This window comes from Aspergillus ibericus, assembly GCF_003184845.1.
Source record: "Aspergillus ibericus CBS 121593 unplaced genomic scaffold BO80scaffold_8, whole genome shotgun sequence".
NCBI lineage: Eukaryota > Fungi > Ascomycota > Eurotiomycetes > Eurotiales > Aspergillaceae > Aspergillus > Aspergillus ibericus.
This window is the reverse complement of record NW_020292106.1, coordinates 533,753-551,053: the sequence shown is the minus strand read 5'-3', so window position 1 is coordinate 551,053 and position 17,301 is coordinate 533,753. Positions and strand designations below refer to the sequence as shown.

The 17,301-nt window shown below is 52.7% G+C and overlaps 4 protein-coding genes across 4 annotated transcripts; 2 read left to right on the top strand and 2 right to left on the bottom strand.

Annotated features, from left to right (window-relative positions):
* Nucleotides 1-368: 368 nt before the first annotated feature.
* On the bottom strand, nucleotides 369-6,202 carry utp10 (snoRNA-binding rRNA-processing protein UTP10). The gene is made up of 4 exons (XM_025722519.1): nucleotides 5,695-6,202; nucleotides 1,192-5,626; nucleotides 992-1,136; nucleotides 369-943 (listed from the first exon to the last, which is right to left on the bottom strand). The coding sequence occupies exons 1-4, from the start codon at nucleotides 6,069-6,071 to the stop codon at nucleotides 501-503; spliced, it is 5,400 nt and encodes a 1,799-aa protein (XP_025578183.1). The 5' UTR covers nucleotides 6,072-6,202; the 3' UTR covers nucleotides 369-500.
* A 90-nt stretch (nucleotides 6,203-6,292) lies between these two features.
* On the top strand, nucleotides 6,293-10,117 carry BO80DRAFT_272916 (uncharacterized protein). The gene is made up of 3 exons (XM_025714847.1): nucleotides 6,293-6,353; nucleotides 6,413-8,875; nucleotides 8,924-10,117. Exons 1-3 carry the CDS (start codon nucleotides 6,333-6,335, stop codon nucleotides 9,911-9,913), a joined length of 3,474 nt encoding a protein of 1,157 aa, XP_025578182.1. The 5' UTR covers nucleotides 6,293-6,332; the 3' UTR covers nucleotides 9,914-10,117.
* On the bottom strand, nucleotides 10,118-12,246 carry BO80DRAFT_272941 (putative NADPH oxidase (NoxA)). Its single transcript, XM_025714848.1, has 4 exons — nucleotides 12,031-12,246; nucleotides 11,725-11,979; nucleotides 11,266-11,675; nucleotides 10,118-11,211 (listed from the first exon to the last, which is right to left on the bottom strand). Exons 1-4 carry the CDS (start codon nucleotides 12,123-12,125, stop codon nucleotides 10,322-10,324), a joined length of 1,650 nt encoding a protein of 549 aa, XP_025578181.1. The 5' UTR covers nucleotides 12,126-12,246; the 3' UTR covers nucleotides 10,118-10,321.
* A 2,719-nt stretch (nucleotides 12,247-14,965) lies between these two features.
* Nucleotides 14,966-17,200, top strand: BO80DRAFT_453000 (mismatch-specific DNA-glycosylase; the record flags this gene model as incomplete). Its single annotated transcript, XM_025721977.1, has 4 exons — nucleotides 14,966-15,023; nucleotides 15,090-15,410; nucleotides 16,134-16,219; nucleotides 16,250-17,200. 4 exons carry the CDS (start codon nucleotides 14,966-14,968, stop codon nucleotides 17,198-17,200), a joined length of 1,416 nt encoding a protein of 471 aa, XP_025578180.1.
* Nucleotides 17,201-17,301: the final 101 nt, after the last annotated feature.

The window sequence follows — 17,301 nt, the reverse complement described above, 5'->3', positions numbered from 1 at the left end:
AAGAAGGCGGAGAGCAAAAAGTTGATGATTTAGGTGATAAGGAGTAGGGTAGCTATGGTTATCCTAGCGGGGCTGGGGTGTGGTCAGTTCTTGTATGTCAACAGATTATACCGCTTTGATTAAGCTGGGATTAGGGCTGAGAGGTCGATGTATGGGAAGATTGCTGGAGGAAGGCTGGCCCGGTTTTCGAGTCGATGCCAGTCCTGTCCACACGAAGGTCGCTTACCGGCCCAGTCAACACAGTTGAGATGATGCCTTGAGACATAATAAAATTGGTCTGAAGTGTACAGATGTAGACCCCTGTCATCCCATATTCGGTTGCCGAGAGCTAAAAACTGCCCATGGCAGGCCTGCCGAGAGAACACACACAAAACTCAAAAAGTATCGTTAGTCTAATAGAACACTATATCAGGTATATGATCCGCAAATCGATCCTGTAACTTTTTATTTACAAGCACCAACATACGCCAGGCATCCAAACGTGGTCAAGTCAAGTAAGCTCAGGTCAACATGTCATCCAATCTCTCACCCAAGATCCCCTCAATCTGCTTCACCCACTTGCGGACTTCTCTCTCCACGTTCTCATCTTCGTCCTCCATCAGCTCACTGATGTAAGGCAACATCTCTGGCAGCAGCGCAAGCCACTCTTCACCCAATTGCTCTGTGAGAGATTGCTGGGCCTTGAGCGCGGCGAGACGCGTGTGAGGGTTCTCACCGCTGGCAGCCTTGCCGCTGGGTCCAGCAGAGGGCCGGAGCAGACGCATCAGCACGGTGTTGAGCTCCTTGTAATTATCGGTCGAGTCAGCTGCAACGGCCAGCTCTGTGAGAGCGGGGACAGCCTCAGCAACTACTATGGATGCCGTGGATGCGTTCTTGGCGTGCGCAAGTTGAGAGATCAAGGGTTGGGCAATGACCGTGAGGTGAGAGGGGGATTGCCAGAATTCTAGAAAGGTCAGTCACTAATCAGGATAAGACTTGGGGCCGAACGTACCGTCTTGGTCATACTCAAAAGAGTTCTTGAGCATGCGCATCGTAGCCAACCACAAACTCTTGGTGTCTTGGTTGGATGGGTTGGCCTTGCCCAGGACGGAAACCACATTTTCGATGATGTAGCTGGAGTAACCAGTGACGATGGACTAGATTGGTCAGTACAGAGCACATATAGGATTGGCAAGGGATGTAAGGGCATACCTGGAGGGTACCAAAGAAGACCTGGAGGAACCGGTAGAACGTAGTAAGGCGTGCTAGGCTGCCCCGGGCATCCTTCTTGGGAACACCGGAAGTCGCCCACTCCAGGAGCTTCGTGAAGATAGGGCGGAAGGTAGTGTCATTGAGCTTGTAGACCATCTTGATCGTGACCTCGTTAATGATGTCCTCGATCTCGTCCACATCAGACAAGTCGAAGGTAGCCTTGGAATCCAAAGAGACCTGTTCCCGACGCAGGTCAAAGGCCTTGAACAGGATACTCGTGAGGACAGCAAGGTTGTTGACAGTAGCAGACTTGGGGTGCTTCTCAATAGCGAGGCTCATGACTCCCAGAGTCTCCCGTGTAGCATCAGGGCCAGCCTGGACAGCATGCTGCCAGTTACGGTCAACCGCAGCGAATGTCGCAGCCACGTCAACCTTGCGTGCCATGAGTTGGAGCGCCTCTTCTCGGCTTTCATCCTCAATACCTTCAGAAATGGCAGACTTGTAAGAGAGGACAAGGATCCTGTCCAGGTGAGATGCAGAAATCATGTACGGGAGGTGGATGAACAGGGCAGAGAAGAAGGAGAAAACGGCATCGTGCAACCGAGCGTTTTCCTTGCCCTCTTCCAGACTCTGTTCCAGCAACGCCAAGGATCGGCTGAGAGCATTCGGGAGCGCGGGAATCATCGCTTCTCCAAGAACCTCAGCCATAGATGCAAGGCACAAAACACCCATGATACGAATACGTTCATCGTCTTGTCCAATGCAGGCCTCGCTAGCAACCACCTGAGCAGCGTGGATGACCTTGGAAGGCTCCTTCTTGCCATACTTCTCGGCGATGCGATCAATGCAGGCCACCGCAGCGTGCTTGAGCAGGATATCAGGCGAGGACTGGACGATGTTGACCAAGGTAGGCAGGAAGTCGAGCATGCGGTGTTGCGAGGCACCGTCGCGTTCAGGGTTCTGACGCAGGCGGCCTTCCAACAGCCGGAGAACCTTACGCCGCAGCTCGTCGTTGGGGCGCTGGAGCAGGACCTCGATAGTGTCGAGGAAGTCCACAATCGATAGAGTACCAAAGAGTGCGCTAAGGACATCACCGCTGGCCTGGCTCACAGGCTTCACGTTCTGCATGGATTCACCAATGGCCAGGACCTGTTCCAAGATCCGAGAGAAGAGTGTGCGGATCTGTCCAACCACCTCGTCTCCCTCCGTGGCGAAGTCCTTGGCCATCTTGACCTTAAGCGACGAGTGCTTGAACAGATGAGCCAGCGTCCGGAGCAAGTCGACTGCAACCTTCTGGGGCTCGCGGCCGTCATCACTTCCGATGCCAAGCAGAACCTGCGAGATACCGGGCTTGGACTTGAGCGAGTCGTTGACCAAGTCCAAGAACTTGCTGTATGTGCTAAGCTCAACCGTTGCACTAGCATCCGACACCAACCCGGTCATCAAAATAAGAACGTCCTTATCCATGGCATAACGATTCGCGAGCATGGCCAGAACAGCGAACAAAAAGTCCTGAGTTCCCAGCTTGGTGACCAGAGCATGGAACAAGCGCAGGCGGCGGTGGGAAGGAATGTGCTCAAAGGCAGCCGTGAAGCTGAGCAACAACTCCGAAGTCCCAGACACGACGTCGCGCTTTTGGTTGCGCAATGACTGAATAAGAGCTGGCACGACCTGATCGATCGTTTGATCAATCACGGAGACCGAGTACTCATCGTCCTTCCGCAAGACGCTAGAACCCATGAACGTAAAGATGGGCATCACGCTGTGAAGGACCAGTTCAGGAGCGATGACAGACAAGCCCGCCACAAGAAGAAGAGCTGCATTCTGAACCTGGGGGCTATCAGTGGTACGGACGCAATCCACAACCAAGTCAGCCCGGATAACCGAAGTATCGAACCGTGCCTTTGCGGTACCCTTGGACCGGTTGACGATGGCAAGGAGGCTGCTAAGCGTCAAGCTCAGAAGGTAGCTCAAACCAGACTGGATCTGGGACTTGAAATGATGAAGGGCAGCCAGGGTCTGGAACAAACCATCAGCCAACTCGGGATGAGCCTCCGGAGCGGAGCTGTCCACCAGCTCCAAGATGAACGTCATCTTCTCCATGAGCTTGCTGAGTTTGGCTTCATCCTTGATGGTCATGGCGACCATGTTAGTCTGACTAGTGCGTCTCCTCTTGGGCGCAGGGCCGAGAGACTCCATGTCCGTGATAGAGACAGGGATCTTCTGGAGGAACTGAAGGAGCACCGAGCCGGTAAGCTCAACGCTGCGAAGGATGTCCCTGCAACCGTGAACCAGCGGTGACTCGGTCTCGCTGAGAGAGATCTCGAACAGCTTCTCTGAAGCATTAACCTGCAGCTCCTCCGCAACGGTAGCCCAGACATCCTTCATACGGTTGAAGATGGCCGTAACAAAAGAGGGTCGCAGAGACTGCGAGTACGGGCTCACATAGGACAGAAGCAAGGTGAGAGCATCCTTGTCCTTGGGCGTGACCGTCAGAACGGCCTGCTGGTCCACTTCCGCCACAGAGACACGCTCCCGTTCACAAGTATCCTTGGCTTCCTGGTCGTTCAGATCCCGCCACGTCTTTAAGAATGGTCCAAGCTCCTTCGTGCGAGTTGTTCCGCCAGCCCTATCAACACGGTTGAGAAGCTTGAGCAGAGACAACTTCGGGGCGTAAAGAGGCAATTGGACGGCATGGGAGCAGAGGAAGGTGAACAGGCTCAAGCGAAGTGGCTTCTTCAGCTCAGCGGCGCCCGAATCGGGAGCCGAAGATCCTCGCAAGGTAGCTTCAAGAACCCGACCAATGTGAGTCTGATCAAGGACATACTCCTCCAGGCCTGGCAACAACGCGCGCTCGACAATCTTCTGCGCATCACGACCGGCAAGCCATTGAACGTTCTTCGAATGTTTACCGTAGATCGTATCGCGAGCCCAGACGTTAGCCTCACTTCTCTTGTTCTTCTTATACAAACTTCCAATTGTAGCTAGCACGCCCGCTGCCTCGCGCCGAATTCTCTCCGAGGGGTCTGCCAGAGCCACCAGCAAGAAAGGCAGAAGGGCCTGAAGATCGACATCGAGGGACACGGAATTGAGTAGTGATGAGACCAAGTTCAGCGCAGTCGCCCTTGTGCCAATGGGGTATGAACCGGAGAAAGTCCGGACAAAGAACGACAGGTACTGCGGGGATTTCGAAGCATCGGTCTTTCCAAGGGCTGGCAATTCAACAAAAGTTTCCAACTTCTCCTGAGAGCCAACGGCAAGGGCAAAGGTCTGGACAAGGCCCTCGAAGGCGGAAATCGATTGCGCACTGAGAGCCGAAGCGTCCAATTTCTTCCCTGCCACCGACTCAAGGGCTGAGGCGAAACCATCGTCGACAACTTCCTGCTGTGCATCTCCCATTTCGACATCCTTGATGGCTTGAGTGGCGGGCACGGATTCGATGACCGTTTGCAGGTTGTGTTCGAGTGCCGCAACATCGATGGACGATTCCTCAATCGTCTTCTGGAAGATGGGCCGGAGAGACTCGGACTGGCTGAAATGCTGAACAAGCTCTGCAAGGTGTGTCTGGGCATCCAAAGAGAGTACACCCTCTCTATGAGCATGGCTGATAGCGTGAAGGATTGTTGCCATGGCCTTAGCCGCTTCTGGCTCGCCCAAGAGGTTGGTCTCGAACAACAGGGATAGCAGATCCAAGCGTGCGGTATCTTTCTGCTTCGAGAGATCGTCGACGCACCCGGACACCAAGCCGAGAAGCAGATGTGATGTCGGATACTGTGTGGAAATAGCCGACAGCTGCTTCACGGGTTCTTCCAGGCGAAGCAGTGCCTTGAAGGCCCGCTTGGGAATCTTCATGTCCGGCTTCTGCTGTGCCAGGACAGACAGACAGATCAAACCCGATTCCATGGTTTCTTCGGTCCACGATCCGGCAACGGCCTCCATCAACCCATCGAGAAGTTTGTCTTGAAGAGAAGCCTTTTGTGCAAGAACCACGCAGACCATGTAGCAACCAATCACCAGCTCAGAGACATCCTTCATACTTAAGCCATCGTTCAGGACCGGAAGAACCTTCAAGATAACATCCTCGTGCTTTTCTTTCTCAAGATCGCGTCGGCCCGAGCGCGCGGAGTCCAACATGCCAGCAACTGCCTCCGTAAGAATTCCCGCCCACAATGACAGAAGAGCATGATGGTGTGCCCGCTGCTTGCTGACTTGGAGGGTGTATCTGTTGACGGCTGCTAAGAAATGCTTGTTGGTCGTCGCACTGTGCACGAGTGGATGGCGTGGGGGGTTGATTTGGCTCTTCTTGTACGGGTTCAAGATTTTGAAGGTCGGGGTCAGATCTTCCGGCAGTATCGACAACAAGTTCAGGAAAAGGGGGGTGGTATAGTAAGGCAGAAATGTGAGAATTGTGAACTCGGTGTTGTATTCGTGCACCCTGCAAGCTCATTAGCCCATCGAACATAGTCCTGGTGGATGAGGGACGAATCGACATGTGAATCGTACCGGAAACGCCTAATCAGCCAGTCAACGGCCTTCACGGCCGGACTGAGCAGCAAATGACCTCCCACCAGAGCCAGGAAAGCTTCCAACACGGTGCTGAGCTCCTTATTTTGAGCAGCACTCATCTCCGTACGGTCCTCCGCCTTGCTCTGTTCGCTGAAGATGGTGCGCTCGAACGGCGCGAAACGGGGATCCAGCTGACATAACTCCTGAAAACCTTCGAAACATATTTGGTAGACGGTATCAAAATCCTGAGTGGTGGCGACCTTCCAGTCAAAGATGAGGGACTGCGAGTGCGCTATGCGCTGTGCCTTGAGGTTCAACTGGTTGGTCGACTTTGCCGCAATCTGCGACAGCTGCGCGGAGAGGGACGAGGCCATGTTGGTATGGTAAAATTTTCGTTTATCGTGTGCTGCAAAAGACGTCCATCCCTCAATTGTCGTCTCCGATAATTATGACAAACCCCAAGCGTTAGCGGGCAGAAATTCCCCGGCACCGTGGAGATCTTGAATTCCAGGCTCGGAGCAACTTTTTTTTGAGGCCGATGGCCCAAGCCGGAAAAAAGTGCGGGAAGCGGGAGCGGAGTTTTTCCAGCCATCGCCGCCGCCTTGGAGAGCTCCCCATGCCTCACCTCCAGGAGCATGGATTCCGCTGGCTCCCAGGTATGTCCGCTCGGAAGTCGCTTGAACTGGGCTCATTTGAGACTAATCCTTTGTTTCAGGAAAAGAAATCCATCCCACGCTTCGCCAGCTTCAAGCCTCGGCCAGCCCCTCCGCCCGAAGCTGATCGGCCGCCCGGCCCCAGTCGCGACACCTCCGACCGCGATGACAAGTCCAGGCACCGCTCCAAGCACCGCTCAAGACATAGGAGCCATCATGACCGCTCCAGGTCTCGAGAACGTCACAAGGAACACAGGGAACATCGTCCATCTCAGAAGGAAGCTAGTCATCGCCGACGAGAGCCCACCCCCGAATATCCACGAACATCTGCACCGAGCCGCACCGTGAAGCCCCCGACCGAGGAAGCCTCAGATTTGTATTTCATAGACAGCAAGGGCGACCGGTACAATCTCATATATGGAACCCTACATCGATACAGCATTCCGCAATATCATCGAGTTGGTCGTGGCAGAGTTTTGGGCTTGCCCCCCAGCTACAAAATCGATCGAGAGAGCGCGGTCGAGGACGTGTTGGTTATAACGAGCGAACATAAAACGGAAAAGTCCAGGGCGAAAGCGAAGAATCTCCTCTCAGGTCTTAATAAGAGCAAAGAGCGACTACTTCGGATACGGCCAGAGTCTGTGCTTGACGCAGCCGCAGAAACGTTGGACTACATTCCTTTGAGTGCCTCCGGCAATGGGAAGCGCCATGACTTTCTAGAAATCGACTCGGGTGACGAGAAATACGCATATCGATCGATTCATGGCAAAGCAAAACCAGGCGAAGACTTGCCCAGCGATGTGGAAGCCGTCTCTGAGACGGATTCGGACCGAGAGGGGAGCCGGAGTGACCCTGACCAGGAGATCAAACAACGCAATGCGGAATTGTTAAGAAATATTGAAAAGCATCCTACCGATGTTATCGCATGGCTCACTCTTATTGACCACCAAGAATCGCTTCTCCGAGGATCCGAGAGAGAGTCTGGCTCTTTGACGTACGCGGAACAAAAGGGCTTGGCCGATATTAAGCTATCGCTGTACGAAAAGGCGCTGAAAAAGGTTGGACCGAACTTTGCGAGGGATCGCCTTTTACTTGGCCTTTTTGAGGAGGGTGCCAAACTATGGGATACCAAGAAGCTGTCCGCTCAGTGGCAGACTACTTTGAAGTCAAATCCCCAGTACATAAGCCTTTGGATCCGATATCTCGACTTCCGTCAAACCGAGTTTCTAGATTTTACTTATGAGCGATGCTTTGCTACCTTCCTTGAGTGTCTGAGGCTCAATAGGTCTACATCAGAGAAACCTGAGAAGGTCCAAATCCACTTGTATCTGTTTCTTCGGTTGACGCTCTTCATCCGCGAAGCTGGGTTCACGGAGCATGCAGCAGCTCTCTGGCAAGGTCTTCTCGAGCTGACTTTCTTCCGACCCGACTCGGTTGACGACAACCAAAGCCCAGAAGATTTGATGTCGGCTTTCCTAGAATTTTGGGAATCAGAGGTCTCGCGTGTTGGTGAAGCAGGCGCCAAAGGCTGGACGAGCACAGAGAATGTGCTTCAAAAACCGAGTGATACCGAAAAGCCTCGATTCCAGCTTGACGCGCGAGCCTTATTCGCATCCTGGACACCATACGAAAGGGAGCGAATTGTCAATGCTCGGTTACCAGCTCGCAGTATCGATGACTCGGAGGAAGATGACCCTTACCGTGTCATTATTGCTTCTGATCTTGAAGAAATCCTGTCGCTAACATGGCAGACACACCTAGCATATATGCTGATTGACGGCTTTCTTCATTTCTGTCATCTTCCACCGATTTCATCGGTCCAAAGCTTGGGCACAACCAGTCGTTGGAATGGAGACGGCTTTATACGGAACGAATTTGCCAGCAGTTTTTATGCAACGCTTGCGGACTGGCTGCCAAGTGTGGCTGCTGACACTGAGCCTACAGCGACAAGCCCCGTCCTCTTCCCTCATCACAACTTTATCGTCGCACTAGACACTCTTTTCGCCGAGCCAACCACGTGGTTTTCGGCCTTGAAAACCTGGAGCAATGCCACGTCGGATTCACAATCCGACATTGACCCTGCGTGGGTCCGCAGAACCCTTCGGCTGCTGATAGAAGCGAACCCTGGCAATGATGATCTGGCTGAATATGGTCTTGCTGTGGAGTTTGCGTGCAATGCCAAGGATGCTCGGAAATATGCGAAATCGCTGCTCAAAAAGCGATCAGCTAACCTGCGACTTTACAATGCCTATGCTCTCATGGAACGGCGCTCCGGCAATCACGCAGCTGCCGACCATGTTTGGGCAACTTCCCTCTCTATGAGCAAGACATTCACCGATCGCGACAGAGTGGATAGCGTTATTCTCTGGCAGACCTGGATTTGGGAGCTTCTCGAGACGCGCAATGTAGCCCATGCATCTTACCTGCTCTCCTGCATACCCCAGAACAGCGTCGACTTCAAGGACTTTCCCGATGCCTCAAGCCAACCCTCTTTCAGCCCGACAAATCTGCTGAAGATACAGAGCGTAAGTTTCAATGCCCTCACCCCAATTCATCCTCTAACAACCCTGCAGTACCTATCAGAAGCCCAGCAAATCGGTCTTGCCAACGACAAAGCCAACATCTTCATAGCCTGCACAGACTGCCTAGCCATTCTATCTTACCTCTCGCACTCCCAAGACCTCAACAAAGCCCTAGAAGCCTACAGCAGCGCACTTGCCCGACTCGCCTCCCTACCCGACCAATCCAAGCCATTCACGGCCTTCACCACCGAACTCCTCCATCAATCCCGCGCCCGGTTCCTCTACTACCACATCCGCACCAGCAACGTCTACAAACCCTCACACATCCGCGCTCTCTTATCCGAAAGCATCTCCCTCTTCCGCCACAACACCATCTTCCTCTCCCTCTTCGCCTGGAACGAATCCCGCTTCCGCATCGAAGAACGCGTCCGCGACACCATCCGCGACATCACCACCACCACAACCTCCTCCTACCCCGACCCCCTCACATCCACACCCACCCAAATCCCCATAACCACCCACCTCTTCTCCATCTACACCGAACTCAACCGTCCCATCTACGCCGGCTCAACCCTCCACTCCGTCCGCGCCGCCTTCGAAAAAGCCATCGGCGACACCACCTCCCCTTCCACTTCCACCTCCACCTCTACAGCCCACTCCAGCATCACCCTCTGGAAACTCTACATCCTATTCGAACTATCCCGGAACGAGATCAAGCGCGCCAAGGACGTCTTCTACCGGGGTATGCGCGCATGTCCGTGGTCGAAAGAACTCATCATGTTGGCATTTACGCATCTGCGGGCTGATCTTATCTCGCCGCGAGAGTCGAGAAAGGGCGAAGAGGGGATGGGATTTGACGAGTTGAGACATGTGTATAATGTGTTGGTGGAGAAGGGATTACGGGTTCATTTGGATATTGAGATGGAGTTGGATGAGGTTGTGGTGAGGGGTGTGGGTGCGGGTGGGAGTGTTTCGTCTAAGTTGCCGATTAATATGCCTGAGGATGCCGAGAGTGAGGATGAGGGGATGCAGATAGGTTAATGGAGCGCCCGGGGGGGGGTAGTATTGGTAGATTAGATTAGCGTTGGTAATGATGCATTGGGCTTATTACGCGATGTACGATTCGCCTAGACGCATTGTATTCCCTTAAACATTTATGAGCCGTGTAAAGACAGTAAGAAGTATTGTACAGGATATTGCAGTTCGCGACAGACAGAGACAACAAATAATCAAAGAGACGTGAAGAGAGTCATAAGTCATCAACATTCGTGTCATGGAGCTTCTTGCTTTTTTTTCTTTCTTTGTTTTCTTTTCTATCCTTTTGTTGTTGACATACTAAGGATTGATCCTTCCGTGATCGAGGTCTTCTTCAGTCCATTGGTAAGCCGATGGACTGCTTGAACCATTTAGTCTTCATAAAAAGACAAGGCGAGAGGATTGGAAACTTCTTCAGAAGTGTTCCTTCCAGAATTTGAACTTGATGTCCCTTGTGGAGGTCGCCATGGCTGCCTCCTTGATCTGTCTGGCAGCGGCGTTTGGACCACAGAAGTAGACACCAATTTCGGTGGTTGTATTCACATGCACGCCGGACAGGTATGTTTGATCCTGTAGACCGTCACGCATGGCAGTGAAGAGACGTTTGAAGTCTGGACGACCGAAGTTCGTTCTGCTTCGTAGCTCGGTAAGTGGGTCGACAGCCTGGCCGACCGAGTTGAGGTAGATGTTGGCGGCTGTATCGTCGTCCAACCGCTGAGTGAGGTAGGTGTGGATGCGTAAGAATTCGGCTTTGCCGTTGAATTCTGCCTCAGTGGCAGATTGAAGTTCAAGAGAGGAGAGCAAGGCTTGGAACCATTCGAAAGATGAAGTGTCCCTGCAGACCCAGATGAATTCGACACGACGGAGACGACGAGCTAATTTGGCGTCGGTACGTAGGTGCCAGATGTTTTTTAGGATGGAAGCCCAGGGTGTGACGCCAATGCCGGTTCCGATGAGGACGGCCACTTCGTTTTCGAAGACGTCCTCGGCTGGTGCTCCGTATGGACCATCAACACGGAGCCTGGGCATCCTCTGTCCATTATGGAGGGCGACTTCGTACATCCCCATAGGGTCAAGCCCCTCCAAGTCTCTCGCTTGTGCTGGTCCGCATCCTAGTGCATCGCCCAGGGCGCGAGTGAAATCTCCGACCTGGCGGACGTGGATGCTGATGTACGGGTCGAATGGACAAGACGTGATAGTAAATGGATGCCATTGATTGCTGGAAACGTCGGGAGCCTGGATAAAGAGCCATTGGCCTGCCTTATATTTCATGCTATCTTTGCGAAATTGGATCTCCATTGCGTCTGTGTTTGTGGCATTAGTTTCCAGACAACAGCGATGGCATGATTAGAACATACCGTATGGATGACGGACCACCTTGAGGATCACCGTCTTACGTCTCGCTCGGATCTCGCGGTACAGCCTTTCGAGCAGATACAAGCCTCCAGCGACTAGTTCCCACCTCCAGCCCTCGTACCCTAAGCAGTGGTTCCAGAACCTAGAGCCCGCAAAAGGCGAGATAGGTTCTGCAGTGTCCCGGACGAAACAGCCCGTGGCGTGCGTATATAGTGCCAGAAAGAACGGTATGAAAAGATGGTGTGTGTACCAGAAGGTTTCAAAAGACTGCTGCCGGATCCGTTGATGAGCAGTGGTGTACATGAGCATCATGCAAAGGAGCATCACATGGCCTGTTATCCCGCCAGCCTCGGTATAATGAATCTGAACAGCCAGCACAGGTCGGATATGATCCTTTTCGACGTTGTAAAAACTGCTTGTTGTTAGAACAATGACCCCTTCTTCCAGAAGATCTGGCTTACTTCACGTAATGAGCGGCCGTGTGGATTATGGTGAAAATAAGGAGAGCATAGGCCACCTGACGATGGAACCATACCGTCTCATCCAACGGTAACCATCGCACTCGGGGTCTTAGGGTCTTGACGACGTTTCTGCACATAGGCAACAAGAGAAGGGTCGCATCGCAAGATAGGACGAGACCAGCGCCTCTTGATATCCAAACGGAATACTTCAGAGTATTGAGGGCATCCAGTTTCTTGTCTGTAACCTGTACGTACCTAGAGATTCTCAGTAGCTGCACTGGCGGCTATTTGGGGTTATCGACCTACCACCCTACTGCGAATATGACAATATGCAGGCCCCAGAACACCGAGTAGAACCAAAGTTTTGATGCGGCAAAAAATGAGCTCCAAGTATGAACCATGGTGATAGCAGGATTAGATGAGCATACAAACGGGAAAAGTCTCTAAATGAAGGCGCGGTCATCGACCTGCAATGACCAGTACCTGAAAGGAGTGAAGGATTTGTGAGCGCGTATTTCGATGGGCGTTTCTCTGACGATGCCGGTACCGTATATCAAAGGAGTGAGATCGGTGCAGCCCAAATGGTCTAGGAATCCATAAATAGATTGTCCTTCGCAAGCCAACACGCTTCGTCGGAGCATGCGATGCGTTTAGCCCGCGTAGAGCGAGAAACTTTGTGCGCCAAGTTAGATAAGATGTTGTTGATCGTTTTAAAGGGATGCAGACACGCTGGTGACCTCAGGGCACGGACAGCAATTCCTGAATTCTCCTTCGTTTATCGAATATTATGGCACATTGACGGGCTTCATGTGTCGGATTCCGTGGTCGAGATCGTTCAGGATGCGGGAAATGCCGATGAACGCAGAGGGCTGGGGGCCAATTGGGAAACACGAATCAGACCCGATTATAGCATTGTTATCTCAAAACGGTCTAGGCCACCAGGATGAATAATGCGAGTAGTTCGGTGTGGGGTTTGGCCGGTGAGGTTCTCCGTTAAGCGTCTTGGTACCCAGAGATACGGTTCTGGTTGCAGCGAGGAGGGGAGACGCTGGCGAGAGACGCGATGATCAGGATTCCTGCTGCTATATTTACCCCAACCCCTGTTCTGCGCGGACTTACGGCGTCGCTAAAGTAGCCTGCAGAGAGCGGATCGCCCGGTTAGACACCTTCCCCGAGCTTGCCGATTGCAATGCTCAGGCGGAAAAGAATTGTAGACTATGAGCATCAGGAGATAGTTCATCGCATGATGCGTGGTTCTTCGATCAAGAGCACTTGGCTCGGGTCAAATTCTGTTACGTTGAGGAGACGATCCTTCCGCTCGTATTCAAGACCACTCGCTATCGGGTGAGAGTCAGTCACACCCTCTCTAAGTCTCCCATTGTCGTGCTCGTAAAGTTATCACGATTGGTGCGCTCAATAGTGCCATGATAGGGCCTGGCGAGTCAAATGGCTCAAGACCCCTCTCTTAGCATGCTGCCTGTATTTTCATCTCCCGGCATCCGCCACCAACTGAACCATGTGGCACCAGGATTGAGGGTTGCCATCGACAACTCGTCAACCCCTCATCGACTGTTCTATATTTCTCTCACTTCTCCGTTGATTGGCGTCAGGAAGGGTGGAGTCTCGGTCAATTTCGACCTATGAGATGCCTGGTGCAAGCGCGCATCCCGTCACACACGGTCCGAGCGGCCATCAAGATTGACCGTGTACCTCAGTGGCGGATAGGAAATGACTAGGACTGCAGATTAAAGTCCGTCTGCTACCAAATATAGGCTTCTCATTTTGAGCCAAGACAGCCAAGATCCAGGTACTAGTCCAAATTAGAATCATCTCCGGGGTCGGGAGAGGAGACCCTGATGCTTTTTATGGGAAGCACAGGCGTAGGATGGGCAGAAGGATCAGGCGATAAAGCCGAGGCACAGTTTAAGTTCTTGGCCCTGCACGGTCGAGGTTTTCATCACAATTAGTGACAGCCAGATTGGCACTCGGACCGTGTGGGTAGTAGGGACGGTGCTATTATTATTCCCGGGTGGTGGTGGTCGTCGAAAAGACGGTGAGTTGTCCATCACTCTTCCTGTTTCGGTGCCTTTTTGGCCAGTTTCTGTAATTTTTGCTATTTTTCCCCCGCGAGTGGACGAGAGCTTCGTGAGCAAGGTCGAGTTGGCCTGCCAGCGGGTATTTAAGGCTGTGTAACAATCTGTGTTGCATCAGTAAGCGCCCGCTGAAGCTCTGGGAAGGACGGGGGAACGAAAATCAACCGACCACCAGGACACCGACTTCCCCGCTTCTCGAGTCTTCACAAGAAGGTTCGCCATCAAAGGCGCACCTGGCCTGGTTGGAGCAATCAGAAGGACGGAACGTGGACCTGCCAGAGATGCATCGGCCGCTAAAGTGTGTTGCCGCAAATCTCCTGCATCGTCCGCTCCACCGTCACGCCCCGTCAAGTCGCTACTCCGTAGTACTTAGTGCATCACACCCCGTCCGTCTGGCCCGCGGCTGGCGCTGAGTGGCTGGCCTCCGGGACTTCGAAGCGCCCGGCTGGGGCGTCCAGCATCAAAGCTCCCAGGATCACTTGCGCTGTCACGCTCCGCCGTGCGTTCAGGTCCAATCATGACCCGTAGCCATGAAGAAGTCCAGGGTGGTTATTTTCGTTCCCCCAGGGCTTTGTTCATGATTGGTCTCGTAAAAAGAGCGGTTGATAAAAAGGATCCACGTATCACAGGCGTTGAGAGGGGAACAGAGGAGGACGGAGATACCTGGGCGTCGGCCTATCGTGAAGAAGATGGCGATCAGGTGGTCTCCTCCTTTGGCGCCGGAAGCTATGTATTCCTGGCAATTCCCCCTCCATGACCACCACGACATTGTCAATCACTGGTTTGCTCTGCAGTGCATTACATGGCTTCTCGAAGCAACGCTGCATCGCCCTTCCTACATTGAGTTCATGTGATGTGATTGTGGTGAAGCTTATTCGTTCTACACACTCTCTGTCCCTCCAAGCGAACTGCCGGGCAAGACTTGAGCAACCGTGCACTTCACTAGTCTCACCTGCCATGTCATTTGGGACGAGCATATCGCGTATGAATTTCATTGATCAGGTGGATGGTTGAGGACTTCTTTATCGGAAAAACGCAATCTGTGTGTTTATGAGACAGCCACAGCATTGTACCTCCAGTTGAGTAAAGGGCTCTTTCGCAGGACGGAAGACGCTTGATACTGCCACTGCTTCCCAGGCTTGCCTATCATGGGAAGACTTATCAAGAATCACTGGGCGCGACTCATTATCCTCACGGCCGCAGCTTGTATGTACAGCGCTCGTTCCTTTGACCTAGCAACAGGACAGCTAATCGAAGTGCCTTGATATACAGACCAAATCGGCGGTGCGATCGAGGGATTCATCTGGCCCAAGGTATTCTGGGACTTTATGACGGATAATTTGAACGGCGCTGTGAACCCGGTTCCGGTTCTTCAAATCCTCAACCTTCTCATGGGCTTGCTGGGTCTTGCGTGGGAATGGCCTTTTAAATACTTTGCCGGCACCCTTGCACACCGCAGCATCGAGTTCCGGTTGATCTTCTATCCCCTCAGCGCTCTACTCTCAATGCTCCTCTATCAAGGGACCGATCCTGCACTGTACTACCTTATCGGAATTGGGGTTTATTTCTGGGCCTACAGTGAAGGCGAGGTATGTACCCAATACCTCCTCAGATGCATGGACTGACGGAAACAGGTGGTTTGCCCTGTACCATGGACCCTACCAAAACGAAGCGAGTACAAGGTATAGCATCTATACCGCACTTAACGACCACGAAACGATACGACATTATGAAGTGATGCCCGACAATGCTACTGTGGCAATAATACCCGTGTTTTGGAGTTGGACAGACAAATCATATTGGGTCAGCAATGACTCTCCAGCTATTGACCTGGATCGCGCAATCAAGGACTCTGGTGGTTCTAAATTGCGAGTAAATGTAATCCCGCTGTGATGTATCATAGATTTAGCTACTTGAATAGAAAGAGCAGTCTAGAGAGTTCTTCATCTGAACCAGTACAATATATACAATCGCCTATACGTAACAGAACTTGTTCAGTCATTCAACAATGCTCAATAGTACTTTTCGCACGCCAGCACGCGTTACAGCCCAAAAGTACACAGTCTCTCTTCCCTGACACTGATGCCTTATCTGCCTCACAGACACCTCGCCACTCAGGCAAAAATAAATCACGTGCTAAATGTCCATACAACCCAAAAGAGTTAAGCTTCTGGAACGCTCCAGACCGAGGAACAAGAGATGAGGCAAATCAACTCAGCAACCCGAACCAAAGAAAAGCTTTTAGCACCAATCACGGCCCTTAAATGATTGCTCCTAATTGCTACTCATATATAAACCACTAACCCAGACAATTAGTTCCTGTACTCACTAACCCAACTACCTGGCCAGCCAACAAGCAAATGTCCCCTCTCGTCGACAATCCCCAAGGGGATGCGCATGAAGTCCACCTCCAGACAAAAGGCACCCACAAGGACGAGCTCGAGCATGAGGCTGAGAACGACGTCCCCGTGAACAAGAAAACCACATTCAACGGCCGATTGAATCAATACTTCCACGTGGCGAAGAACATCTCTACACAACAACCCATCACCTCAACCAAACACGAATCCAACATCCAAACCACCTCCCCCCGAAAACGTAAACGCGACACCTCCATCTCCATGCTCCCAACCACCCGAATAACCCGATCCATTACCCGATCTCTCCCATCCTCATCCTCATCCGTATCCACGAGCCCAATCTCTCGCTCTCAGACCCCAACCACCTCAACCGGCACCCGCAAAAGAATCCCCCGAACTCCTTCAACACCCACCCCCACCGACTCCCTCCTCCGCGACACCATCCCTCCCAACCTGACCCTCCTCCTCGTCGGGGTCAACCCCGGCATCCTAACCGGCACAACAGGCTACGCCTACGCGCACCCGAGCAACCTCTTCTGGAAACTCCTCCACTGGTCCGGGATCACCCCCATCCGCCACCCCCCCTCCGACACATACCGTCTCCCCGAGCTCTACAATATCGGGAACACGAATATCGTGGAACGACCGACCCGGGACGCGAGTATGCTGAGCAAGGCGGAGATGGATGCGGGGGTGCCGGTGTTGGAAGGGAAGGTGGCGGCGATGAGGCCGGAGGTGGTGTGTTTGGTGGGGAAGAGTATTTGGGAGGCGGTGTGGAGGGTTAGGTATGGGAGGGGGATTCGGAAGGAGGAGTTTCGGTATGGCTGGCAGGGGGAGGGGGAGAATATGGGGCGGGGGGAGGAGTGGGAGGGGGCGAGGGTGTTTGTGGCGACGACGACGAGCGGGTTGGCGGCGGGGATGTCGTTGGAGGAGAAGAGGAGGGTTTGGGAGGAGTTGGGGAGGTGGGTTGTTTTGCGGAGGGGAGAAATAGAGAGAAAGGGGAAGAAAGGTGGTGGTATATAATTCGATGTGTTGCGATAGATTCCAACTACGAATTCAGGATAAGGATAGAAATAGACACAGTATTCATTGACCGTCCTTATTCTTTAAAATTCCATCTACCT

Bases quoted from the DNA above. Each gene is read 5' to 3' on its own strand.
- utp10 (XM_025722519.1), bottom strand. From the start codon at position 6,071: ATGGCCTCGTCCCTCTCCGCGCAGCTGTCGCAGATTGCGGCAAAGTCG. The intron at 5,627-5,694 runs GTACGATTCACA...ATGAGCTTGCAG, and splicing joins TGGCTGATTAGGCGTTTCCG to GGTGCACGAATACAACACCG. The intron at 1,137-1,191 runs GTATGCCCTTAC...TGACCAATCTAG, and splicing joins TCTTCTTTGGTACCCTCCAG to TCCATCGTCACTGGTTACTC.
- BO80DRAFT_272916 (XM_025714847.1), top strand. From the start codon at position 6,333: ATGGATTCCGCTGGCTCCCAG. The intron at 6,354-6,412 runs GTATGTCCGCTC...CCTTTGTTTCAG, and splicing joins TGGATTCCGCTGGCTCCCAG to GAAAAGAAATCCATCCCACG. The intron at 8,876-8,923 runs GTAAGTTTCAAT...ACAACCCTGCAG, and splicing joins ATCTGCTGAAGATACAGAGC to TACCTATCAGAAGCCCAGCA.
- BO80DRAFT_272941 (XM_025714848.1), bottom strand. From the start codon at position 12,125: ATGGTTCATACTTGGAGCTCATTTTTTGCCGCATCAAAACTTTGGTTC. The intron at 11,980-12,030 runs GTAGGTCGATAA...GAGAATCTCTAG, and splicing joins GTCATATTCGCAGTAGGGTG to GTACGTACAGGTTACAGACA. The intron at 11,676-11,724 runs GTAAGCCAGATC...AACAACAAGCAG, and splicing joins ACGGCCGCTCATTACGTGAA to TTTTTACAACGTCGAAAAGG.